The sequence below is a fragment of the Eptesicus fuscus genome, chromosome 14, assembly GCF_027574615.1.
Source record: "Eptesicus fuscus isolate TK198812 chromosome 14, DD_ASM_mEF_20220401, whole genome shotgun sequence".
Classification (NCBI taxonomy): domain Eukaryota; kingdom Metazoa; phylum Chordata; class Mammalia; order Chiroptera; family Vespertilionidae; genus Eptesicus; species Eptesicus fuscus.
The window spans coordinates 78,072,025-78,099,691 of record NC_072486.1 but is presented as its reverse complement, the minus strand read 5'-3'; the positions used below and the strand labels follow the sequence as shown (position 1 = coordinate 78,099,691).

The following is a 27,667-nucleotide window of genomic DNA, read 5'->3' as shown; positions in this document are numbered from 1 at the left end:
TGTTCAAAGACTTTCTACAGGAACATCTGAATATACCTAACATTGTTCTCTTAGCTGTTGAACCTGTGTCATTTGCTCTTTCTGGCCTTTCACTTAGTTGAGTTCTGAGAAATCTTTTTTTCAGGCAGCTCTTTGTTCTTCAGGGTATAGATGATAAAGGAACAATTTCAGTAGTTCCGTAAGAATCTAATTCAACAAATTTAAGTTCATTTGAAGGAATTCTGTAAGCATCTGTAGCTATCCATTACCTAATACAGATAATTGATTGCTGTTAATTACATGGGTAAAATGCTCATTGTCATTGTAAAGGCAAAAATGTGAAGGAGAAGCCACAGGCAGAGATTACGTGCCAATCTAGAAACAATATAGAGGAGAAACCATTACTGGGGATAGAGAAAACTTAGGGTTATCATCTTTTGTTCTCTTGCCTTCTCCTTTTCTGTCTCTAAGAAATGTTTCTGAAGATAGGGAGAATGCATACATTCTGCTTTGGAGTTTTACAAATTGAGAATGTGTCCCTCCCCTGTTAAATAAATCAAATATCTACCAGTTGCCAACAAGAAACTTTATTGCACTCCCCAGTCCTGAGAGCTTGAGAAACAGAAACAGAGAGCTCTGGCTTTGGGGAATGAGTTACATGGGGAAGGAACACTTGAAAATATGCAGGAAACATAGACAGATTTTCATTAACTTAATCTTCCTTGAACAGTAATGAGAAAACAAAGGAAGCAATCTTTAATACTCTCAAGATTATGTCCAGTATATCTTTCTGACTCTCAGCTTCACTTCGGGCACTTTGCTGCCTGGAGGAATAGTAATTCTCCTTTTCTTTAAATTTCATCTCCATTTCTTTCTTTCTCTTTTCCCGCTCCAGTTTATCTTCCAGCTTTCTAATTTCCTCTTCATACTCCTCTCTTAACTGCCTTTTCTCTCTCTCCAGCTCAGTAGTATATTGTTCTTGTATCACTTGAATCTGTTTCTGAATCTCGACTTCGGCCCTTTGGTACATTTTATTAGTGTAGCATCTTCCCTGGTTCTCCATCACTACGCGCTGGACCAGGTCCAGCAGCTGTGTCCTCTGAGCCTCCTGCTCAGCCCCTGTCGCCTTATTGTTGAACTCACAGTGACGATCCTTGAACTGCTCCATCAGATCTTGAAAAGCTTCTGGAACTTCCTTTAAGTAATCCTGGAACTCCATGTCTTCCAAGTCATCTTTCCGGGTAAATAAGAGAATCATGTATCTCCTAGCTTTGGATCCAAACATTGACAACATCTTCTCCACAGCCTTTTGTTCTTCCTTTGTGTAAGAGCCCAGCGGGATTACCAGGAGCACAGCATGAGGCCCAGGGGAGGTCAGGAGGATGCAATTAGCAATCTCTCTTTGTGTGTCAGCATCCTTTACCTCTGTGTCGAAAATGCCAGGTGTGTCCACAACGACAATTTCTCTCCCATTCCATGTGCTGCTCCCTTTCTCACAGACCTTGGTGATGGATTTTGCTGCAATGCTGGAATGAAATGCTTTCTTTCCAAGGATGCTGTTCCCTGTGGCACTTTTGCCTGCTCCAGTCTTACCCACTAAGACAAGTCTCAGTTGTGAATCTCTGGGGTCTTGGTTTCCAAGCCCTGGGATATCAGGAAACAAAAGCCACAGTGTTAAGACTGACTTCCAAACTTTCCCCCTTCTTGGGCCCCGCCCACTGGAGGTGGAGATTCAGAAACAGATTAATGTGATACACTAGTGTCCTGTCCCTTAGCCACCTCTGCACTCACAGGAGGTCTGTGGAACCCCTGGGCCTCACCTCCCTCCTGCAAGACTTGGGGAATGCCAGGCCCTTCTCAGGAGTCATTGGGGATGCTCTCTCTGACCTTAGGAAGCTAAGTGCCCATGGATGAAGGAGCACAATGGTTCAAGTGAGAACTCTGAGCCACTGCTGGTAGATGCTCCTCATAAACTAATGTAGGAAGGAACACAAAATCTGATTTTGGGACATCACAGGTGAAGATTCCCTTCCCCCCAATTTATATCCAAAATGGAACTTTGCGTCTTCTCATTAAGAAGCCAGGTAGGTGGGTGATTCAAGATATACCACCCTTGAAAGGGAGAAAAAGGAACATGGGCAGAAAGGCAACATGTTCCTTCATATTCACGTATGCAGCCATCTCCTCAGGGGTTCTGAACCACAGGAGAACAAAAACCTTACTTTTACATTATGACCTTAATATATAAATCTAATGAAGTTTTCATACCTTAAATTAATATGTAGAAGACTTCTAGCCAGAAAGTATTAAGATTTCTCTGGAGTTACTCTAAAATCCCTTGATACATAAATAATAGTAATAATAACTCATACAAAGTAGCATCAGTAAAGTTATACTTTCTTAGTTTCACTTGGTTAGGCATGTATCCTTTCTAGGATAACTTGGAAGTTAATAACATAACAGCATTGCCTATTGCCTGAATGCTGTCTTAAAGATTACTGTGTCGTAGGTTAAACACCAAATCATTTACATAGCTCCTTCCCTATTTCTAGTTAGTAATTCTCTGCTTATCTTTTCCATGTGTCTATAAAGTTGAAGTCTTTAGGATTTGTTGAGCACAGACCAGCACAATAAAAGTCAACTGACAAGCACATCTGAGAGCCTGTTTCTCCTCAAAGAAAGACCTTGTCAGCACAGCCCTTGAATAAAACTGATTCTTGCAGGAGGAATCCTGTATTATAACCACTTGTCTCTGCTTTGAGTTGATGCATACATCATCACACTGACAATATTACATATATGATTGAAAACTCCATTTTATTTTTCAGAGATATCATCATCATTTACCCAGTACCTCAGACAAAACTAGAAATCTCTCTAGAGTCCTCTCTTTCCATTACCTTCCAAATCTGACCCATTGGCAAGTTCTCTAGATCCATCCACAAATTTGACCGCTTCTCTCCATTCTGAAGACCATCATACTAGCCCAAGCTACCATCACCATCCATGACTCATCAGTCCCCCACTGGTCTCTTTATTTCCATTGTTCTCTTTTTCTCTATTCTGTAAATTGGAATGAGTTCTTAAAAATATCAATCAATTAAAATGGACCAGTCTGTTGAATTTGCTGGTTACAGTGAGGCCACCAGGAGCAAGGAAATTAGTGATCTGAATGAATCAATTCCTCTCATGTTCCCCTTTCCCAGTCCTCTCTCAGGCTGAAGAGAGTGGCAGAGAAGCAACCAGACATGATACCACTGGCCTTTCTGATGTGTCTACATTGTAAGAAGTAGGGAATAAAAACAACGCATCAGCCTGGGATCAATCAGGATACTTTAACCTCTCTTCCTCTAGAGCAATGGTTCTCAACCTTCCTAATGCTGCGACCCTTTAATACAGTTCCTCATGTTGTGGTGATCCCCAACCATAAAATTACTTTCATTGCTACTTCATAACTGTAATTTTGCTACTGTTATGAATCGTAATGTAAATATATGATATGCAGGATGTCTTAGGCGACCCCTGTGAAAGGGTCGTTCAACCCCCAAAGGGGTCGTGACCCACAGGTTGAGAACCGCTGCTTTAGAGGTTATGCTGCATCATGAAGAGGCAGTGCAGAGGGTGAAGAGAAAAGAAAGAGCAGAGTCAATTAAGAGAATATAAGAAATGGGGTTGGAAATATTCTGTTCTTGTTCAGATGTGGACTGGCAGAGAGCACAGGAGAACCCACTGCCATGTTCCCTCCATCCCACCTGGCCTGGGGAGCCTGAGCACCCTCTCACCAAGGCTGGTCCTGGGTTCACTGAAGTTGAAAGACGTACTGTGCAATTGAGCTGCCATCGTAGTTAAAATTCCTGTAGATAAGAAACATAACTCATTTTAGGGAAATGGGAAGTAACTGCAAACCAAAACCTCATGAAGCCAACAGTTTTTTGTTTTTCTGTTTTTTCCATAAACTTGCTACTTCCCTATTTCCCAACACTTCTCCTCAACTCCCCATTGTTAGTTTCATTTTCACTTGTGGCTTTTTCTCTACATAAACATGTTTCAAATGCTTCCTCAGCATTGGTTCTGGGTGTCCTTCCCCATCTATGCAGTGAATTATTGCTTTGTATGCACTCTGTAGTCTAGACCCTCCCCAGAGTTCTAAAATTTTATATCCCATTTAATTTGTGCACTTGGCAAGTTCACAGGCATCTCACAAAGAATGTAGACAAAATGCAATCCTTCACCTCCCCAACCTCCCACTTGTCCTGTCTCCAGATCACATAAATTATTCTGCCCCCATTTCAGTAGATTTCATCACCATATAGCCAGTGGCTACAGCAGGATCTTGGGGTCAGTTACAGTTCCTCACTTGCTTCTCAGTCCACCACCAAGTCCCATAGATTCTACCTCCATAACATGCAAAATTATTCATTCTTCCCACCTTCATCTTCATCCAAGCCAGTATTATTTGTTTGCCATGTAACAGGCTCCTAACCTGTTATCTCATCATCAATTCTTTTTTCTTCTATAATTAGATGCCTTTAAAACTAAAATACCCTTTTTTTCTCCAATATCTTTCCCTCCAACACCATCACCATAAACAATACAGCTGTGCTGGTGTCCAGTTGCAATTTCCTACAATCACATTCCAGGGGTTCCTGTAGAACACATACCACTATAGGATGTTGTTTGCTCTTGTTATGCTGCCCTTTTTGCTGTAAGCTTTGTGATGATGGCAGGACCATCTGTGTCTTATATTCCCCTATTACCTGGGGACAAGCACAATAGTCAACAAAGAGTAGTTCTTCATAAATATTTGCCAAATAAATAAATTGATAAAAAAATCCCTCTGATTCTTGCTTCCTCTCTGATCTTTTTGTCCAGTCTACATCTGTGAAAAAGATGATTCTTTTCTTATTCATCAATGCTTAGTATAATAGAAACATCATATTACATTTTAAATATTTTGTCTCCTTGTTACCTATAAATGTTTGGCAATAGAGAAAGCTGTGTATAGAAGTCATAGTAGAGTGGAATATGACTGATATGACTGGAACAGGCTGACAGGCTCATCGCATAGGAAGCCAGCAAGGATAAACTTGAAACACTGTTAGAAAGCAGACACTCCTTTTGAAAGAAGAGTTATGTATTTATCCCTTAAAGATAGAGAGTAGAAAACAGCTTCTTGTAAACTGGGAAGGGAAATCACAGCATTCACACAAATCATTTTTGGCCACGAAGTTGATGTTGTGATGGGTGTTCAGGGGAGGAACACACTGAGTTGTGCTTTTCCTAATTCTCTTCATTCACAAGCTGCCTCAGAGCTAATTCTGTCTGCTCACCCAACTCTATTCCTGAAAGCTTCTAGTTTATTTATAAATTATAAAAATAGTGAAATGAATTATTTTTACAAACATCCTCTGAGAAGCAATTCTTGAAAGAGGTACTAATTTTTAGTGCTCAGCATTTAAAACAGATTATAGCCTGAAATCAGCAGAGGCAAGAAACAGGAAGCAATGAAAAATCTACGCTGAGAAGAAGTTTGCCAGAGGTTTCAGAAATAAATCCAGAGGAGAGGTCCCCTCTGCACCAAATTCCACATTTCCTTGCCTCTCCCCACAACACACACCAGAACTGCAATATTCCTTTACCTGGAAAATCTGGGCTCCGCTCCCTTCTCTTACTTTGAAGGCAATGCTGAGAGAGGATATTGAGGGGAAGGAGGAAAGAGAAAGTAAGGGGAGGAGCTGTATGAACATGCTAGTGTAAGACCTGCCCTCCTTTCAGAGCAGCAAACAGAAAACACCCAATCAGAGCAGCAAAAAGAAAAAGGTATTTTTAAAAGTGAGGACCCCTGGCTGGTGTTGCTCAGTGATCAGAATGTTAGCCCATGCATAGAAGGGTTATAGTTTCAGTCCTCAGCCTCTGTGGGGGCCACATGCAAGAGGCAACCTATTGATGTGTTTGTCTCACATCTCTCTCTTTTTCTCTCTCTCCCCCCATTCCACTGTCTCTTAAAATAATCAATGAAAAAACTATCCTCTAGTGAGAATTAACAACAACAACAAAAGTGTGAACGAAAGGAGCCACATGCTAACCTGACAAGCTCAGGGGAGGCCTGCGTGGCCGTCTTGCAAACTCAGAGACCTGAAATAACCACAAAGGATGGTTTGAAAATTAAATATTTAACTACAAACAGGTTATAGTGGGTAGTCATGTCCTAGTCCGATATCTTCCCTGACAAAGATCAACTTAGATCTTCTTTACTGAGCCCATTTGCCTTTTTGCCTCTAAGATAACATATCTGTGAGATGTCTGGGTAAATTGTAACTTCCTTTTTACCCCGGACCCCTCAGGGCACAACAAATGGCACCGGGACATTCCTTCATTGTTATTGTTACCAAGTTAATTGTCAACTGTTACTTACGTTAAAGTATCCTGTATCTATCTCTGTAAGAGAAGCACATGTCCATCATTTCACTTTTCACCCAATCCCAGAGGTTTCCCCGCTTTGCTTTGTCCCACCTCCCTAATCTGTCACCAATGGATTTCCTGTAACTCACCTACGTCCCTTTCCTTTGATTTCAATGTATAAATATAGATGTAACCCTGCATTCTCCGGAGCATTATCTCAATTCATTGAGGTTCTGCTTCCCGGCATATGTCGACAATTTGGCTCAAATAAACTCACAAAATTCTTTACAAGTTTCAATGGTTTTTTTTTTCGTTAACATTACTTGGCGTAGTCGCGGCAGGATTCCAAAGAAGCTCACCCAGGACCACCTTGCGGACTCGGATTCCGGTGCTTGGATCCAGCAAGGGGCCCATTGAGCCCCACTTGCTCCCCGCCATATCAGGTGAATTTCGGTGAGTTTTCTCTCGGACCCAGGACCTTCCCTTGTTTTGGTAGAGGGTCTGACTTTATTTGAGCTGTGTTTTAAAATCCTCGAGGTGAAACTAAGATTAAGTGTTAATAGAACCCAGGTTAAGGCAAGACTGGAGGGAAAAACAGGTGGCTGGTTTTGATTTTGGCTCTTCAATTGGAATTGCTTTCTGAGAGTCTGAGCAAAAACCTTCGCTAAACTTATGAGAGCTGAACGAGTTCAGCTCCGAAGATAAAGGGGCACATCCTCCCTCCTGCCCGATTCTCGGGTGTTCTTAGGCGACTAAGAACCTTGTGGAGGTGTCAGAGGTCATCCCTCACGACGTGAAGGAGCCCCATAGGGAAATTCCAACTCAACTGTAATTAACTGATTGGCTCGTCCGGGGGGAGCACACATAAGGCCTGGTAAGCCAGCGCCCCGAGCCCTTCTGGCTGTTTTAGACAGCCAGGAGAGAAACCGAGGCATGTAAGAGGGTTGAATTGCGACATGAGGGGTGAGAGCCTCATGGAGCTCAACCCATAAGCAGTACACTTTGCAACCCACTACATAACACCCCTAGAAAAATTTGCTCAGACTCTGCAGATATTCAATAATAATAACAATAAATTTTAAAGGATGGGAAATTGCACCTCTGAGGTTGCTAAACCCCAAGAATCCCAGCCCCCTGTTAACACTCCAGCAGGGTACATGTACAATTCATATGGAATTTCAACTTGCAAGTATCTACAAAAATGGGAAAGTTTAACTAAAAATGATACCAACTTGAAATGGCCAAAGTGGGGAACTTTTGACACCCCCAAATTGATTTTTCTGCGTGCTCAATTAGAAAAAGCCGGCTCTAAAATTAAATTAAATGAATGGGAAACTTATCTTGATTGGAAATTAGAGGCTTCCAGGAGAGGATCGGATAAAATATCTTCTCTACAAGAAGTTAATAAGAAAATTCTGGAGACTGTCTCTGAACTAAAGAAGGCTACTGAAGCAAGTAAGTGCCAAGACCCCATTCCTCCCCCTCTCACTGCTCCTCCGCTATATCCTTTGCTGTCTGAGCTTCCTTGTGTAGACTTGCCCTTCACCTCTCTTCCTCCTCCTTCTATATCTCCTCAACTACCATTCCCTGCTGACCTAGGGAAAGATGAGAATACAAACTCAGAGGAAGATAATTCAAGAATTCTAGCAGCTCCTTTCTGGGAAAAACCTGTCTCAGGTAGAGGGGATCCAGCAATTGTATATGTTCCTTGGACTAGAACAGAATTAAGAAACCTAGCTAAAGATTTTCCTGACCCTCTGCAGGACCCTGATGGGTTTGCAAAGGAATTTGATTTAACTGTTAGAACATATGATCCTGGCTATTCTGACCTGTTCCAATTAATACACCTACTGGTTTCTGAGAGCAAGGCAACAGAATGGCTGAATAAGGTTCACTGGAATACTCCTGTAGATGATTTTTTTAAAACAGAAAGAGACAGACAGAGAAAAATGCAGGGAATTGGCCCACCGGCTTTATCAAGCCATACCTGAAATTTTTCCTCGGAGAATGGACTGGACCAAGATCCAGCAATGTAAAAGAAAGGCTGATGAACCAGTGCTTGATTTCTTTGAACGTTTTGAAAAGACTTTCAAACAATATTCAGGTCTGTCGCCAGACAGTTTCAAGGATCATCGAAATGATCCCTTACTAAATTCGGCATTTTTGGAAGGACTAGATGAAGAACTTGTAACTCTGACCAAACAACATAAATTGACCTGGCAGACTACCCATGCTGATGAACTGGCTATTTTGGCTGATCAGCTATCTAAAACTATCCAAAAGAAAGAAAAAGATAAAGTTACCCAAATTATGAACTTACAGCGTCAACAATTAAGCAACCAAGCCAGTTCTACTCCAAAGTCTCTTAGAAAAGGAGAGAAAGGAGTCTGTTTTTACTGCAAAAAGCCAGGCCACCATAAGAAAGACTGTAGAAAACTGAAATGGAATTTGAAAAGAGAAAACAGACAGAAGCAAGCATAGGGCTGCTCCGAGGACTATGAGAGGGTACTTCCCCTTCTCCTTACTAATACTTTAGGAGAAACTGAAATTATCATAAAAGGAGAAGTTACTAAAGCCCTTGTGGATACTGGGGCCACTTTATCTGTTCTTAACCCTACCCATCTAAGTTTCCCTCTCCCTCGGAGCAAAGCTTCAGTACAAATGGTAGGGGTATCTAACCAACCAATGACTGTTTTTAAGTCAGAACCTGTCCCCTTTCAACTAGGGGATGTTACGGGGCAACATATATTCTTACTGGTCAAATCGGCCCCAATTCACCTGATAGGGAGAGATTTTCTTGAAACCCATGATGCTCATATATCTTTTTCCCGAAAAGGTGAAATGTATTTAGAACTAAACGAATCAGATACTGAACCAATTGGGAAAATAATGATTTTAAAGGAACTTTCACCAGAGGAAAATAATCTTGAAACTGAAAGTTTGTTGCAAAAAGTTCCAATGCAACTTTGGGCCCTTTCCAGTATAGATATTGGCAAGATTGAGTCAGCCACTCCTATTAAAATAACTATTGATAGTACTTTGCCTTTACCTAATATTCGCCAATATCCTCTAAGACCTGATGCACTAGCTGGAATTAAGCCCATTATACAAGATTACTTAGGAAGAGGACTTATAATTCCATGTACAAGTCCCTGTAATTCTCCTATCTTTCCATTAAAAATCCAAATGGGAAAGGGTGGAGATTTGTGCAGGATCTCAGAGCTATAAATAGGATAGTTATTCCCCGACATCCTGTGGTTCCAAATCCACATACTTTATTGTCAGCTATTCCTGAGGACTGCCAATATTTTTCAGTAATAGATTTATGTAGTGCTTTTTTTAGCATTCCCGTAGAAAAGGACAGTCAATATCTCTTTGCTTTCACTTGGGAAGATCGACAATTTACTTGGACTGTGATGCCACAAGGATATACAGAAAGTCCCACCTATTTCTCCCAGATATTAAAAGCCGATCTAAATGATGTTAAATTTCCTAGAGATTCCACTCTAATTCAGTATGTGGATGACTTACTTGTATGCTCTAGGACATTACTAGACTCTCAAAAGGACACAATTTACTTACTGCAACAGCTAGCTATAAAGGGACATAAGGTCTCAAAGGATAAGCTTCAATTTTGCTTACCTCAAGTAAAATATCTTGGCCATCTCATATCAAAGGATGGGCTACTGCTTAACCCGGAAAGACTTAGAGGAATCCTATCTTTCCCTCTTCCAAAAACAAAAAAGCAGCTTAGAGGATTCCTGGGCTTGACCGGATATTGTAGAAATTGGGTTCCAAGCTTTTCATTGATAGCCCAGCCTCTCTATGCCCTGTTAAAGTCAAATACACGTGATCCAATTCAGTGGAACCCTGAAGGGAAACAAGCTGTTGAGACTCTAAAGGAGGTACTGTCTAAAGCTCCTGCTTTGGGGCATCCAAACTATAAACTTCCTTTCTTCCTTTTCACATATGAAAGTAAGGGCAATGCTTTAGGAGTTCTAACTCAGAAACACGGAGACCACCATAGACCTATAGGGTATTATAGTCAGCAACTAGATTCAGTGGCAAAAGGGCTCCCTCCTTGCATGAGGGCCATCTCAGCTACAGCCTTGTTATGTAAACAGACAGAAGAGATAGTCATGGGCTCCCCTTTAACTATATATGTTCCTCATTCTGTTGAATCCTTGCTGAACTCTCATCACACTCAACACTTCTCTGTCAGTCGACTGGCTTCTTATGAAGTACTCCTGCTCTCTGCACCTAATATTACTTTAACTCGGTGTAATCGCCTTAACCCTGCCATGTTGTTACCCTTTTTACAGGATGGAGACACCCACAATTGTGTTTTACTTACTGACCACCTTCTTGCTCCTAGGAATGATTTACAGGAAACTCCTATTGATAATGCTGACTTAATTTGGTTCACAGATGGATCCTATCTAAAGAATGAACAAGGACATTTCCGAGCTGGATATGCTATAACTTCCATGGTGGATATAATTGAAAGTTCTTATCTGCCTGGAATCAGATCCGCCCAGCAAGCTGAACTCATTGCTTTGACTCGGGCTTGTCAATTGGCCAAAGGTCAGGTAGCCAATCTCTACACTGATAGTCGCTATGCATTTGGTGTAGCTCATGACTTTGGAATGTTATGGAAGCAGCGAGGCTTCTTAACTTCCTCTGGGCAGCCCATAAAAAATGGAAAACTGGTTGCAGAACTTTTAGATGCCATACAGCAACCAAAACAATTGGCAATTATAAAAATTCCAGGGCATTCTAAAGCCACCACCATGGAAGCAAAAGGTAATCATTTTGCTGATGCTGCAGCTAAGCAGGCAGCATTGAACAGTCAAGTTATCCAGACCCGAGAATGTTCTTTACTTCCTATTAAATCAATAAAAGATTATCTTTTACAGTTTCAACACACAGCCACAGAAGACGAAAAGAGAATATGGCAACAAAAAGGGGGAACTTTTGACCTAGACAGACAGATATGGCTTGGACCCAATCAGAAACCTATTTTACCTGTAGGGGCCCAACTACCTGTACTTCATCATGTACATGAGCTAACGCATTGGGGTCCTGAAAAGATGATTTCATGGAGTAAACAATATTACTGGAAACCTTCTCCTACAGTAGCTCATAAAGTGTACAGCAAATGCTCTATCTGTCCAAACTATAACCCAGGAAAACCACTCCATGGATCCCAAGGACATTTCCCACTTCCTTTGGGCCCATTTGAAATATGGCAATTGGATTTTATCCAAATGCCATCATTTCAAGGGTACAAATATATATTGGTCATGATTTGTATGTTTTCTCACTGGGTTGAGGCATTTCCTTGCAGGAGAGCAACAGCCTTAACAACAGTTGGTAAATTGTTACTAGAAAAAATTATTCCTAATTGGGGAATTCCCTCTGAGTTGCATAGTGACCGAGGGACTCATTTCACTGGGCAAATAATAAAATCCATCTGTAACATTTGGCCTATACTACAGCATTTCCATTGTGCCTATCACCCCCAGTCTTCTGGACTGGTGGAACGTACCAACGGTATAATCAAAACTCAACTAGCCAAAATTTCAGAAGCCTTTAATCTCCCCTGGACAAAAGCTCTCCCCTTAGTACTCCTCAACCTGAGATCTACTCCTTTTGGTAAACATAAGCTTTCTCCTTATGAAATAGTCACTGGTCGCCCTATGCATCTGGATGAAGGGGCATATGAACCAACTTTACTAAAAGGAGACATTTTACATTATTGTCAAGGGCTTATTAACCAACTTAAAGAAATTGATAAATTGGTAACAGATTCATTTCACAGTGCGCTCCTGGGAGACGAAGATTTCAAAGATCACGGCTTACAACCAGGAGATTTGGTGTATTGGAAAAGACACCAAATAAAAGATTCTCTCCAACCTCGTTGGAAGGGACCTTACCAGGTATTACTAACTAACCCATGTGCAGCTAAACTTAAAGGAGTTAGCTCATGGTTTCACATTTCTCATTTAAAAAAGGCACCTGACTGTGAATGGACGTCTACTCCCATCTCTGACACCCATCTCCGTCTTCAGCGGAGATCAAAGACTTTTCAAGGACAAGGAAGAGCTGAGACCTTTCGAGGACGAGAAGTCGCCGACCACAGAGGCAGACAGCTATCCCAAGATGACATCAACAAGGCCTGTATGATCACAAACTGATACTGCTTGAACCTTGTTTTATACCATCCGATTGTTATTGATTGAATGTATATAAAATGATTTTCATATTATTATTATCCTCCTTATGGTTCCCTAGTGGAAACAATATCTGCCTCCCCAGACCTTCTCCCTTATTAGATATGAAAAATTTAACTTGGATGCCTGCTAATCTTTCCCACCTAGTATACAATGATGTTCTGATTATCAGGTATGATCGTGAAATTAATGCTTTATTGGCCACACATTGGTCTTCTCCTACTATCAATATAAGCTTTGGTACATATTTTTCTGGCTATATCTACTATAAAGGACCCACATTAAGCAAATACCTCCAAGAACACCTCCCTGATAATTCCACTGGTAGAATTATATATGGATCTAACCTGGATGAATATTGTATAGCTATAGAGATGGATGACGAAAAGCTAAGAAAAACACCTGGATATGATGGCAAAAGGCTTGCAGCAGCCTGTCCTATCTGTCATAGCATATCTTGTCCTCAGACTCACCAGCCATGTTCTTGTGGCTGGATGTCTGTGAAGCAAGAAAGAAATCAATGGGTCCCTATTTCAGAAATTATTGGCATTACTTGGTGGGTAGATATGTCTGTAACTACCCCACCATCCTTGCGTCCTGGACGCTTGTGGGAAGCCCTATGGAATACTCAAACTCTAGCTCATTTGGGGGTCACCTCCACCCATTTAACTATAGCATGGGAAACTCAACATTTTTGGATCCACTCAGTATACCCTAACTGCTCCCAAGCCATAGCTACCCAATGGCAACAACATTCCTGGTGGATCCAACAACATTGGCCCCCTAAAAGAAGAAAAAGGGGAATACTTGGAGGAGTAGGGGCTGGCCTTGGTATTCTGGGACAAGCTGAACTTGCAGCTAATGAAGAACATCATTCATTAGAAAAAGATTCTTTATCTCAAATAGGTCATATAGAGGGAATGCAGTTTCAGGAAGAAGGAAAAGGATGGGAAGCAGCATGGAAGGACAATAAAGCCTTAGTTTCATGGATAGAACAGACTCGACAGACTCTAAAAACTCATGCACAAACCCAACAATGGGAACGTGCCTGTGCCCTAACTCAACAGGGCCTATTGTCTATGTTAATGCAAATGGAATCTGAAGTGGCTATGAAACAATGGCCAACCATAATGGCTGCAGAAGCCCAGGCCAGACACTTATGGGACTCATATGATTCCCCAGGAATTTGGAAAATTTTGGATGGGAAATGCGATCTACGACGTTGTGTCTTAAAAGCCCAGGTGCCTCGGCTAAATCCTAGGCTTAAATTCCCAGTAGTTCAACTGGCTGGCGTAGGGACCATCCTCAATAATACTAGAATACTTCCAATGGGAAGTAGATGGGCCATATTTAAAAATAACAAACAATGGGAACCCATCTCACTGTCTGATTGTGAAAGTCGGAAAGGTGAATGGTTATGCCCCCAATCCATATGGAATACTGAATTCACCCAGTCCTGGCCTATTGTATCTACCCCCATGAATAACAACATATGGTATATGGGAAAGGGGCGTTTTGGCTGGGAAGGGTTAAAAAACTCTTCTGTTATAATAAGTGATTTTTACTGTAATAACACCACGTTTACTTTAAATAATACTGGAATACGGTGTAATACTGAAATTATAGGCAAAATAACTTTGCCTGAGGTTCATAAAACCTATAATAATATTGATACTGAAAAACCAAGGTATTGGGAAATTGAACTTAATCCTCCCTATGAAGTCATTTCTATGGAAACTAATTGGCCAGAAGAAAAATTAGAACTTCTAGATGATGAAATAGTAGAGAGTCTTAATTCATCTGGCCAAACATATCATAAAGTACAAATGACGGTGGATGAAGGAGGAAAACATATAATTAGCTTAATAAAAAATTATGATAATATATGTAAAGGGTGTTTCGGTTGGCTGGGATGCTTGTTCCCCTTAGACTTTTCCTTGTCTAATATTAGACATTTTCTGTTCCTAATCACTGTTATTGGTTTACTATTGTTACTTTTGTCCATAATATGTAAATGTTATATTAGATGCAGAAAAGCAAAACGTAAGACAAACAGCAAAAAGACTCGGATCATGGTGGCTCAAAAATTAGAAATGATCCAGAATACTTTTAACAAGGACATATATGATCTGACTGCCTCCCATTTACCTGCCTTTTTTAAAATATATAATTCGACCTTAAATGCCATCTAAGGTTATGGTCTCACCCCCATCCCCAGTGGTCCACCTGTTCAGCGAGACATGCTGACACTGAGACATCCTAGGAATGAGCCTTCCTAGCAACATGGGATTCCATTATCCAACCAAAAGGTTGGTCATCAATGCATCCTTTGGATCGATTTATGACCAAAAGGGGAATGTGTGAACGAAAGGTGCCACATGCTAACCTGACAAGCTCAGGGGAGGCCTGCGTGGCTGTCTTGCAAACTCAGAGACCTGAAATAACCACAAAGGATGGTTTGAAAATTAAATATTTAACTACAAACAGGTTATAGTGGGTAGTCATGTCCTAGTCCGATATCTTCCCTGACAAAGATCAACTTAGATCTTCTTTACTGAGCCCATTTGCCTTTTTGCCTCTAAGATAACATATCTGTGAGATGTCTGTGAGATGTCTGGGTAACTTGTAACTTCCTTTTTACCCCGGACCCCTCAGGGCACAACAAATGGCACCGGGACATTCCTTCATTGTTATTGTTATCAAGTTAATTGTCAACTGTTACTTACGTTAAAGTATCCTGTATCTATCTCTGTAAGAGAAGCACATGTCCATCATTTCACTTTTCACCCAATCCCAGAGGTTTCCCCGCTTTGCTTTGTCTCACCTCCCTAATCTGTCACCAATGGATTTCCTGTAACTCACCTACGTCCCTTTCCTTTGATTTCAATGTATAAATATAGATGTAACCCTGCATTCTCCGGAGCATTATCTCATTTCATTGAGGTTCTGCTTCCCGGCATATGTCGACAATTTGGCTCAAATAAACTCACAAAATTCTTTACAGGTTTCAATGGTTTTTTTCGTTAACAAAAGTGAGGATAGTTTAAAGGACTTCTGGGACAGCATGAAGCATAACAACCTTTGCATCATAGAGGTACCAGGAGGAGAAAAGAGAGTAAGAAATTGAAAGCCTGTTTGAAAATTTAATGACTGAAAACTCTCCAAACCTGGTGAAATAAATAGATACACCATTCCAGGAAGCACAGAGAGTTCCAAACAAGATAAAGTCAAATAGGCCGACACCAAAGCATCTCGTCATTTAAATGGCAAAAGTGAGAAACAATGAGAGAATCTTAAAAGCAGCAAGAGGCAGTTATTTAAAAGGGAGTTTCCATAACACTGTCAGAATTTTCTTAATAGGAACTTTATTTTAATCTTTATTGTGGAAAGTGTCCCAACAACATTTATTGAAGAGCCTATCTTGATCCCATTGAAATGCTCTTACCTCCTTCGTGAAATATTAATTCAGCATAATGGCTTTGGTGGATTTCTGGGTTCTCTGTTCTGTTCTATTGATCTATATTCCTGTTCTTGTGCTGGTTCCAGGTTGTTCTGAGGACAGTGGATTTCTAGTATAACTTGATCTCTGGTACTGTGATCCCTCCAACTTTGTTCTTATTTTTCAAGACTGCTGCAGCTATTCGGGGTCTTTTTTTATTCCATATAAATTTTTGGAATATTTGTTCTATGTCTGTGAAACAAGCCATATTTTGATAGGGATTGCATTGAACTTATAGATTGCTTTGGGTAGTATGGCCATTTTAATGATGTTGATTCTACCAATCCATGAACATGGTATATTCTTCCACTTGCTTATATCTTCCTCTATCTCTTTTTTTTTAACATCCTGTAGTTTTTTGAGTACAGATCTTTTGCTTTCTTGGTGAAGTTTATTCGTAAGAGTCTTAATTTTTGTTGTTGTTGTTGTTCAAATGGTAAATGGGGTTGTTTATTTAATTTCCTTTTCTGAGAGTTCATTATTGGTCTATAAATAGGCCATCAATTTCTGGGTATTAATTTTGTATCCTACTACTTTGCTGAATTCATTTATTAAGTCTAGTAGTTTTTTTAAATAAAATCTTTGGGATTTACTATGTACAGTTTCATATCTTCTGCGAATAGTGACAGTTTTACTTCCTCCTTTTCAATTTTGGTGTCTTTTATTTCTTCGTCTTGTCTGATCATGATGGCTAGCACTTATAGTACTATGTCAAACAGGATTGGGGAAAGTGGGTACCCCTGTCTCATTCCTGTTATTATAGAAAATGGTTTTAGTTTTTGCCCATAGAGTATGATTTGGCTGTAGGTTTGTCATATAAGGCTTTTATTATGTTGAGGTCTGATCCCTCTATTCCCAATTTGTTGAGAGTTTTTATCAAAAAATGGGTGTTGGATTTTGTAAAATTATTTTTCTGTATTTATTATATGATCATGTGCTTTGCAGTGTATGACTTTTAAGAAGGCTAGAAAAGGGGAGAGACGTTCCTAAATACCAAACAGGAAGTCCTGTTGAGGCTTTCAATGATAGTGTCAAGGATTATGAATGAGCGGTGGAAATAAAGAAGGTCTAGGCTCTAACAGAGGACTTAAGCAACAGGAGAGAGCTGGGTGGGGTTGCTTTAGCTTACTAGGAGAAAGGGGGTCTCTTTAGACATCAGGGGTGATTAGGTCCTAACTCACTGGATCAACTTTTCTTCAGCTTTCACTAACTTTTCTACCCATTCACAAATAATCAGATTTAGCCAAAAAGTAAGCAACCAGCATTTCATAGATTGACATGTATGACTTTCAAGAAAATATACCTTCAACAAAGTACAAGGCATAATGTAATGCAATTAACAGATTGTCTGTAACAAAAGCTAAAATCAGGTGAACTTAACACTTATTGAAATATTTAGATATTTATCATTCAACCCGGCAATGCTCCAAAGCATTTAGGTTACCAAAGACTTTGGAAATTATGTATAGGAATATGAAGCTGTAGAAAAGGCAGGCGGAGGAGGGAGCAGGTCAAGGAACGTGTTCCCAGGCCTCTAGCCACTTGAATTTAAAACTGCCACATTTTTCCTTAGAGATAACATGCTAAGGTTCAGCTTCTGATAGTATCAGGACTGCTAAGTAAGCGTTTGTAGTTTTGCAGTAAAGAAAGTTGTTATTTGGGAAAAAGGGTGGGGAGTATGAGAAGGCGCTGAGGTGAGAGCAGTTGTCTGAGTATTAAAGAGGTGGCCATCTAAAAGCTCAGTGAGGGTTCCTTTCGCTGTGTCATAGAGGGGTTTTGTGAAAAGACTAAAGTTGGGAAACCAGAGGTGAAAATCCAGTGAGCCCAAGAAAGGAGATTATTTCTTGTCTAGAGGAGGGGATAGTCACGGAGGAGATAAGGCATTTATGGTCTAAGGCAGGCGTCCTCAAACTACGGCCCGCGGGCCACATGCGGGTGTTTTTAACGTTTTGTTTTTTTACTTCAAAATAAGGTATGTGCAGTGTGCATAGGAATTTGTTCAAAGTTTTTTTTTTTTTTTAAACTATAGTCTTGCCCTCCAATGGTCTGAGGGACAGTGAACTGGCCCCCTGTTTAAAAAGTTTGAGGACCTCTGGGCTAAGGTAATGGCTTAACTTTGTGGGGTGAGAGTGAAACCAAGATAGGTGACTGTGGTTGGGACAACTGGGCTTTATGAGGGGATGTGTGGTAGCCCCAGTTGGGCACCAAGGTAGAATGAGTAAAGATTGGATAAAGAAGTTTTCTAGTAAGATGCAGTGTAGAGGTGAGGTGGCTAATGGCTGTGAGACTATCCCATCAACCCCCATAATAGAGACTGAGGAGGGCACAAGGGTCCCACTGAATTCAGGGAGGGCAGAATATGTGGCCCCAGTGTCAATTAAAAAGGAGATAGGCTTATCTGTCACCACAATTGTTACCCAAGACTGTCATGGTGATGTAAATCTGTGGGGCCTTGTCAGGACCTGGACAGCTTCAGTCTTCAGTGGCCAGTCCCAGGAGTTCTGGGAGCTCCAAACTAGATCCAGAGGGTGGCCTTGCTGGACTGGCTGAGGTCTGACTTGGAGGAGCCAGACTATAGTCTGATTTTCAGTGGTCTTCCCTTCCACACCTTGGGCAGGGCCTAGGTGGGGATCTCAGGTTTGAGCAGGATTTGGCTCAGTGCCCTTCCTTGTTGCACTTGAAGCATGGGCCTGGAGGAGGCTTAGCCCCTGACTTAGCCCTGATTGGAGGACCGGCACTTTGTTTGGAGTTCATGAGAGTGAGGCCAATGTTTTAAGGGATTATAAAAGTATTGGGTCATCTGAATACCAAATGGGCTGAGCCCCAATATGGTGCTAGCAACCAGGGATGGGAAGTCAGAAGTTTTAAAGGACTCTAGGCAGACATTTTATGGGCAAAGAATTCTTTGGGCTGGTCTGGATCCTGGAAAGTTCCCAATGGGAGAGATAATGGTCTTAGCAAGTGGAATGTAGTCTTAGCAAATGTAGTCTAAGTGAAAGGGAATGTCCATTGTTAGTGGCCTAAAGGTCAGTTCCCAATAGAGGGGTAAAGATTCAATTATTTGATCAAACCTAACAGTTTCATCTGATTTTGTGTGTCATTTAGGATTGCTGTTTCTTGTTGATTTTTTGTCTAGAATATTTATCCAATTATGTCAATGGAGAATTAAAATATCCTACTATGATGGTGTTGATATCAATTTCTCCCTTGATATCTTCCAGAAGTTTTGTTTGTTTGTTTGTTTGTTTCTTTATGTATTTCAGTTTTCCTGTATGGGGTGCATATATGTTTATCAGAATTATATACTCTTATTGTTTCAATCTCTTTAGTATTATGAAGTGGCCTTCCTTATGGCTTTCACTTTGAGGTCTATTTTGTCAGATATAAGTATTGACACACCAGCTTAATATTTCATTTCCATTTGCCTGAAGAATTTTTTTCCATTCCTTCACTTTCAGTCTGTGTGAGTCCTTTGTTCTAAGGAGGGGGAGGGGGTCTCTTGTAGATGGCATCTATATGTGTCATGTTTTCTTTCCCATTCAGCTATCCTATGTCTTTTGATTGGAGCACTTAATCCATCTGTGTTTGAGGTTATTATTGATAGGTACATATTTGTTGACATTTTTATTCTTTATGCCTGTGTTCCTTCCTCCTTTTCTATTTCTTCTTCTTAAAACAGTCCCTTTAGCATTTCTTGCATTGCTGAATTGGTGGTAATAAACACCTTTAGACTTTTTTTAAATTTATGAAGCTCTTAGTTTCCCCTTCAATTTTGAATGATAACCTTTGTTGGATAGAGTATTCTTGGATTCAGTCCCTTATTTTGCATCACTTTATATACTTCATTTCATTCCCTTCTGGCCTACTGTGTTTCTGTTGAGAAATCAGTTGATAGCCTAATGGGAGACTCCTTGTAGTTAACTTTCTCTCTCTCTTGTAGCCTATAATATTCTTTCTTTGTCTTTTACATTTGCCAATTTAATTATGATGTTACTTGGTATAGGTCTTTTTGAGTTCATCTTGACTGTGACTCTCTGTGCTTTTTGGATTGACTTTTTTCTTCCCCAAATCAGGGAAGTTTTCTGTCAATATTTCTTCAAACAGGTTTTCTATTTTTTGCTCAGCTTCCTCTCCTTCTGGCACCCGAATTATGTGGATATTGTTTGGTTTCATGTTGTCCTAAAGCTCCTTTAGACTCTATTCCTGCTTCTTAATTTTTTTTCCAGGTGCTGCTCTGCTTGGGTGTTTTTTTCCCTACCCTTTCTTCTAACTCGCTGACTTGGTGCTCAGCTTCTAGTCTACTGTTGAAAGATTCCATTGTGTTCTTTATTGCAGCTATGATATTCTTCATTTCCTCTTGATACTGAGGTTGGTAAATCTCTCACTCAGCTCCTTGTAATTCTCATTGAGTTGTGTGAATTTGTCATCCAGACATTTGAGCATCCTTATAACCATTACTCTGAATTCTTTCTCTGACAAGTTATTTGCCTCCATTTTATTTAGTTCATTTACTAGTGATTCCTCCTTTACTTTCCTTTGGAGATTGTTTCTTTGTCTCCCCATTTTTGCTGTCCCATTGTATTTGTTTCTATGTCTTAGATCAAACTGCTTTGCCACCCAAATTATTGGTACTATGTAGTAGGTATTTTGTGGCACCCAGTAGTATATAGCCTCTCAGATATCCTGAGCTAGGTGTTCTAGGAGAAGCCAATTCTTGAGTTATTTGGGTTCTCCTGATGTAGTTGGCTCTTGAATGTTTTTATCCCATTCGGAGATGAAGTCTTCTCACAGGTTGTCTGATTATGTGACACACCCCCAATCTCATTATGCAAGCTTTGGTGGATGTGCTTAGGGATGTCTGTTCTGTTTGTGACTGCATGTGTGTGTTATATGTATTATGTTTTTGTATGTTATACTAGGTGTGTTGTGTGTATGTCTGTGAGTATGTGTGTGTGTTGTGTTTGGTGTATATGTGTGGATGATGTCTATCGTGTTTTTGTGTGTTATGTTTGTGTGCATGCATGTATGTTTTGTACTTGTGTGTTTGTGAGTGTTTGTTTTGTGATTGTATTATGTGAGTGGTGTGTGTGTCATGTTTGTGTGTATGTTGTACATGTATATTTGTATGTATATTTGTGAGTGTATGTGTGTGTTGTGGTTGTGAGTGTATTGTGTGAGTGGTGTGTGTGTGTGTGTTGTGAATGTCTGTTTGTCATATAGTAGAAAGGGCTGTGACTAAAAATTCAGGAGAACTTTGTACACCTTGTGCCCTGCCTCGCTGCTTATATGAGGAAATTGCTTCTGTGAGTTTCACTATCTTCCGGAGAAACATAACAGGGTGGTGTAGCTTCTCCATGTTCCATGTCAGAGATAAAACCACCAAGTGTGGCAAAGGTGTGAGGCATTGTTCAGGTCTGGATCTACAGGCCCATGAGTCAGGTGTCCCCATACCCCAGAGCCTTCATCTGGAGATGGTCACTGACTGTGAACGTCTCCAAGTGTCCTGTGTGTCCTGGCACACAGTCCTGGGGCCTAGCACTTTCCTTCCCAAACCCACACACCAGGATGGACTCTTGGAACAGGGAACAATGTTAATCCCTGAGGTAAGGCGGTGCGGGTGGCAGCAGGGTGCGCTGTCCTATCACCTGAAGGATGATGGGAGTTTCTGGTGGGTGACACAGCCCTTGCAATAGACTAGGGCTTGTAATAGAAAATGTCATAAAAATGGGCTGGAATGTTATAGGGATGACAGGACATCTAGTTCAGGCCCAGCATTCACAGTTAGGAGACACTGAGGCTCAGGTAGTGTGACCTTGGAGGTGGGCCATGAGGTTTCCTGGGTTCAGCAGAACTGTCCGGGAACCATGAAGTTCTTGTGCCAAGGTTATTGGCCTCCTCAGCACAGCACCCAGCTACCCACCTCTCAGACCTCTGCCATCCTCACTGTCAGGCCTTCCTCAGGGATCATCCTGGCACCAGGACCCCACTGCACACCCAGCCAGCCCCTCACCACAATGTCCTGCTCTCACCCTGAACACTCTGGTCACACATCCTCCCACTGCTCCTGGGACACAGTGTCAGACCTACTTCTGTGTCTCTGCTCCTTTCTCCTCCTCATACAGCAGCTCTAGGACCTTCTGTTTATCCAAACATCATTTGTTCCTCAGGCTGCAGGCTTATTGCACCTTCTCTGTGAAATCACATTGAAGACCAAACTCACATTGAAGACCAAAAAGTAGAGAGGGGGAGAGGTGGGGGAGTGGAGAAAGAGAGACAGAGAGCAGAGAGGGACAGGGAGGAGAACAGAAAGAGAAACAGAGACAGGTAGAAATACAGAGATAGACAGAGGGAGAAATAAGACAGAGAGAGAGAGAGAGAGAGAGAGAGAGAGAGAGAGAGAGAGAGAGAGAGAGAGAGAGAGAGAAACAGTGCCCCTAAAAAGTATCTCAGACCTTCCTCCCCTCTCTTCACTCAATCCACCCCTCCCCCAAAGCAATGTAAAACTCTTCCTTCTGACAAGAGAAAGACAAAGTCAGGTGCCCCTTGAAACTCAGTTGGAAAATCAGTCAGACATATTATTTTCTCTAGGTGGAGGAAGAAGAATACAAGCTGATTCCCCCAGACAATCCCACAGAAGCTCTGGCCCAGCATCCTAAACAAGACGTATCTGGAGGTAAAATGACTTCCAATGTACCTGAATCTGAGGCAGGTGTGGACGGGGACTGTGATGTGTAGGATGTCCTTGGAGAGTCAGCAGAGTGCAGCCCAGTCAGAGCTTCACCCAGAAGATGGGGTGAAGAGGGGCCCAACAGTCACTATGGGAGGAAAGGGGAAAGAGAGAGAGAGAGAGAGAGAGAGAGAGAGAGAGAGAGAGCCAGTCATGCCCTCAGGGTGATGGGCATGACAAAACCACTATTCTTGGCAGAGGCTTGCAAGCCAATAGACCCTATGTTGATTCAGATGTAGGACTGCTGATCGTCAGAGGAGCTACAAACAACCATATGAATAAGGAGTTGTCTCATCACTAGGCTGGTCTTTCTCAAGTGGTTCTTTCCCCAAAAGCTTTTGCATCAAGGTCACGTCCTTAACAGTCATGGACTCAACTTCATCATCTAACCCAGGGAGACAAGGTTTAGGAGTACTCACAATCCATCCATTTTATTGGCCAGAAGACATTATTTGTGATTCATTATGCATTTGAACATGATGATTTTTTATTATTGTATGAACTTGAATGGACTAAGCCATTAGGGGAAAGCCATATTAATAAACTGTATGAGAAATTTACCAGTATAAGTTGCAACATGTGATTTACTCTTTCTCATGGCAATCAAAGTTAAATATTACTTTTAAAATCCTTTCAAGAATTTGAGTGATGTACTTGGCGCGCACTGGTTCCAGGCTTGCCCAGATCAGAGTTGGGACTGTCTTCACCCAGTTTCAGATTGCCTGAGAGGGCAGGGATGAATATCCCACCTTCCTTGCGTCCTTGAAACTCCCACCAATTCACTCACATCCCTTTCAAAGCCAAATGGGGAAAGTTGAAGAGAGCCAATGTCATCAGACAGAATTGGTTGCTGTATCTGCCAGTCAATGATCCTAATGCTGTCTCTATGAGGGTTAGGGCTCTGTCATTGAGATGCATGAATGTCTTCAATATGGAACAGACTTGTGAAGCAGAGGTGCCATTTGGGACCTCTCTATGTGCTCTCAGTCTGTGACCTCAAAGGCTAGGAGAATAAATTCTCTTCCTGTCCGTCAACCTCAATAATTTCTGAAAGCTTAACATTAGATTTTAATCCTGAATTGACACCTGTAAGTATTCACCTGGCCAATGGTTCCTATATTCAGCTGGGTGAGAATATCTGGGCCAAATTTCAAGGATGTAGCCTAAAAATGTGACTCCACAGGGTCTGAGTAAAACATTCCAAACTCCCCTCATCCCCTGTTGGAATAGCTGAAGGATGTGATGTGGTCAATAAGCTCAGGAATAGGATGTAGACACAGACCCACACACTTACATCCTCATCACCCACGGATAACTAGGAAAGCTCAGGGTCCCATATTCATGAAGGACTGGTTTCCTCTGAGTGAGAACAGGTGACTCTGAGAATAAGTTACAAAACCTAAACATAAAATGTTGTATTCTACCACATGTTCTAGCATTTCCACTTTTGGGTATATGCCCCCAAAGAAATCAAAGCAGGGATTTAAATAGTCATATGTATACTAATGTTCATAGCAGCATTATTCATAATAGTGGATAGTGGGAACAACACATGTCCTTATACAAGAATAAAAAAAATGTGGTCCATCCACACAATGGAATGTTTTTTCAGCCTTGAAAAAGAAGGAAATTCTGACACATGCTACTGTATGGGTAAACCTGGAAAACAATATGCCAAGTGAAATGCATCAGAGAGAAAATACTAAATTTTCAGGAATCCACTTATTTGAAGTCCCTAGAATAGTAAAAGTCAGACAGACAATAAGCAGAATGGTGCTTAGCAAGGGTTTGGGGAGGAGGGAGGAATGAAGAGTTTTGATTCATGAGGACAGTTTGTGGTTGGGGTGATGAAAACATCCTTGAGATGCATATGAATGATGATTGGACTACAATGTGAAGGTACTCAATGTCACTGAGTTGTACACCTAAAAATAGCAAAAACAATAATTTTAGGTTATGTATATTTTATCACAATACAAACATTAATAAGAATGGGATGTGAGCCCAGAGCAGGTCTCAGGTGCAGATGTTAATCTGTCCTTCCACAGAGGACAGTCTGCCCCGAGGTCATGGAACAGACCCAGGGTGAGTCTCTAACCCCAATCCCTCTGCTTTCTCTTCATATTTCTAGATTTGAGGGAGAATAAACAGACCCCAAAGAGACTGAGGCTCATCCTGGTGGGGAAAACCGGAAGTGGGAAAAGTGCAACAGGAAACAGCATCCTTGGCCAGGAAGTGTTCCAGTCTAAGCTCAGTGCTAAACCAGTGACCAACAACTTCCAGAGGAGGAGCCGATACTGGGCTGGGAAAGAACTTGAGGTGATAGACACTCCCGATTTTTTGTCCCCTGGAGTTCCACAGGAAGTGGCAGATAAGGGCTCCTGGGAAGCCATCGCCTTCTCCTCCCCAGGGCCACACGCAGCGCTCCTGGTGATAGAGCTGGGCAGGTTTACAAAGGAGGACCAGTTGGTGGTCAGGCGCCTCCAGGAAGTCTTTGGAGTTGGAGTCCTGACCTATACCATCCTGGTGTTCACCAGGAAGGAAGACCTGGATGGTGGCTCGCTGGATGAGTATGTGCGAAAGACTGACAACCGGGAGCTTGCTGAGCTGGATGTTATTTGTTCCAGGCATCACTGTGGCTTCAACAACAGGGCAGAGGGGGAGGAGCAGGAGGCCCAGCTGAAAGAGCTCATGGACATAATCCAGAAGGTCCTGTGGGAAAACGAAGGCCATCATTACAGCAACAAGGCTTACCAATACTTTCAGCAAAACCTTCTGCTCAGAGATGTGCAGGGAAGGCAGATAATCCAGGTGCGAGGCTCTGGGGAAAGGCCCAGTAGGGAGTCCTTGCTGGAGGGACTGTGCAGAATCCAGAAGAGATCTGAGGAAACTCACAAAGGTCTCCTGAAGTGGGCACCTATCTGAGCATATGCTGGACTCCAGTGAGGGGCAGCTATTTCCTGTGAGCCCCTCTCAGCCTTGTGTCCAGCTTCCAGCCTGTCACTTGTCCTCCCATCCTGTGGGTCACTAACCATGCCAGTCTCCAGGTGGGTGTCTGGTGTGGTAAGAGGGTGTGGGTTCCTGAGTTCTCAACTCCCATCCTTCATCACATATTTCAGTGCACATGGACCCCTCCCTCCTCTGTTCCCCTCTACTTCCTGCATGCTTTCTCATATGGAACCTCACATTTCATTGGAATTATCTTTCTTGAAGTTCGTTCTTATCTTTACCCTGATAGAACCAAACCTTCTTGAGGGTAGGTTATGTCTCATTCTTCAAATGTTCCCCACAGCACCCTGGTCACTGTAGTCATTCCTTACATGATGATAGCAAATCTAAGTGTGACATTGGTCAGGTGATTTCATACTTCTTGGGCTATATCCTTGCTAGTAAAGGGGCAGGCGTTGTGACTTTAAGGTACCTGATATGTGTGGTGGGTAAGGATATAAAAATGGCTCTGCAACAAGTGGGAAGGGACAACTGCTGGCCTAGGGACAAGACAATTAGCAGAAAGAGGGAAGGTGAAGAAGGAGAAGCACTTTCATTAACTCCTGAAAGAGGCCATTGAATCATAGCAAAGGAGCTTCCTGGGAACTTTCTGGTGGGAATGATGAGCAAAGTGGGGCTTGGTTATCCCAGGAGCCATGCTTGATCAGGAAGGCAACCCCTAGACCTGGTTACTGGAGATGGAAGTCCAAGGAGGTACCAAGGGGCCTTGGGCAGAGGAGGAGCACTAACCCTAAATTGGACTTAGATCAGTCATATTCTAATTAGAATCACCCTTCATTATATCTGCCTTCTGGTGTTGGAAAATAAGGATGATTTTCAACCTTGTCTCAGACTTATCTGCAACTCCTTCCCTTCGCACTTTATTGTGGGAGAAAGCATGTATGGCATCAGGGTCTGGGTGTGTAGTTGGGTCCCCAGTAAGGTATGTGTGGGTGTCAAATGGAGGGAGGCAGAAAAGAAAGAAAACCTGCAAAGGTGGCAGGTGAGTGACATAAAAATCATAGAGAGCATTCTTCCTTGTGATGTGGAGGTGTCTGCATCCCCTGGGTCTTTCTGGAGGGCTGCTCCTGCAGAAAGGGGCCATGGGAAGCAAGGTGGAGCAGAAGACAGTAGATGTTTGTCCAGACCTGGCCTCTGATACGTAGGTGTCATCTAAACTCACAAAAGAGATTGACAAACCTTAGATGCACCTCAGCTTTTCTGAGTTTCAGGATGCTCCATGGGGAGTCTGACCAACAGGTGGAAACAGGATAGGAGCAGACAGGGGAAATGCCTCCTGATAGACTCTACTTTTCCTTTCTTCAAGCCATGTGGCAACTATATTCTCAGGGTGGGGATTAATGTGGAGGTAGGCGTGACAGTGCGAGGGTTCATTCAGAAATCAGCCTCAAGTCAGGTGAAATCAGAATGCTTACCTGCTGGTCAGAGTAAGTGTTAATATTCTCATTGGTTAGCTTAGTAATTCTTTTCATAACAAAAAATACAAGCATTTCACCAAATGACACCCAATCAGTGACTCTAAAGGCAAGTCACTCAAAAGATAACATTCATTAAAAATTCTAAAGGAATTGTTTTTAATTCTATCAAACATGCTGTTTTCTCTCGTTCCATTCATTATTAAAAATCAGAGAAGATGATGCCCACAACATTTCAGTAGGCAGGAGAGATGCTGCTCCACTGCTGTCACTCCGGGGTCCGAGAGTGGGGCACGCAGCTGTGGGCCTGTCTGGACACTACACAGTATGTGTATCAGTAAGAAAGACATGGTGTGGGCAGGATGGGCTTGCGAGAGAGGGTTTTCTTGGCCCAGGCTATGAA

General features: G+C 41.8%; 2 protein-coding genes across 5 annotated transcripts; one reads left to right on the top strand and one right to left on the bottom strand.

The window, feature by feature from the left end:
• Positions 1 to 660: 660 nt before the first annotated feature.
• Positions 661 to 22,842, bottom strand: LOC103304296 (GTPase IMAP family member 4-like). Of its 4 annotated transcripts, none has more exons than XM_054726185.1 (4): positions 22,808 to 22,842; positions 4,641 to 4,736; positions 3,732 to 3,833; positions 661 to 1,623 (listed from the first exon to the last, which is right to left on the bottom strand). In XM_054726185.1, exons 3-4 carry the CDS (start codon positions 3,817 to 3,819, stop codon positions 692 to 694), a joined length of 1,020 nt encoding a protein of 339 aa, XP_054582160.1. In that variant the 5' UTR covers positions 3,820 to 3,833; positions 4,641 to 4,736; positions 22,808 to 22,842; the 3' UTR covers positions 661 to 691. The 4 variants fall into 4 exon arrangements, with proteins under 4 accessions (XP_054582160.1, XP_054582161.1, XP_054582159.1 ...); XM_054726186.1 differs by having other exon boundaries at positions 3,762 to 3,833; XM_054726184.1 differs by lacking the exon at positions 22,808 to 22,842 and adding an exon at positions 5,619 to 5,680.
• On the top strand, positions 8,389 to 25,765 carry LOC103304591 (uncharacterized). The gene is made up of 4 exons (XM_054726063.1): positions 8,389 to 8,568; positions 10,704 to 11,408; positions 22,702 to 22,786; positions 24,972 to 25,765. The coding sequence occupies exons 1-4, from the start codon at positions 8,389 to 8,391 to the stop codon at positions 25,763 to 25,765; spliced, it is 1,764 nt and encodes a 587-aa protein (XP_054582038.1).
• Positions 25,766 to 27,667: the final 1,902 nt, after the last annotated feature.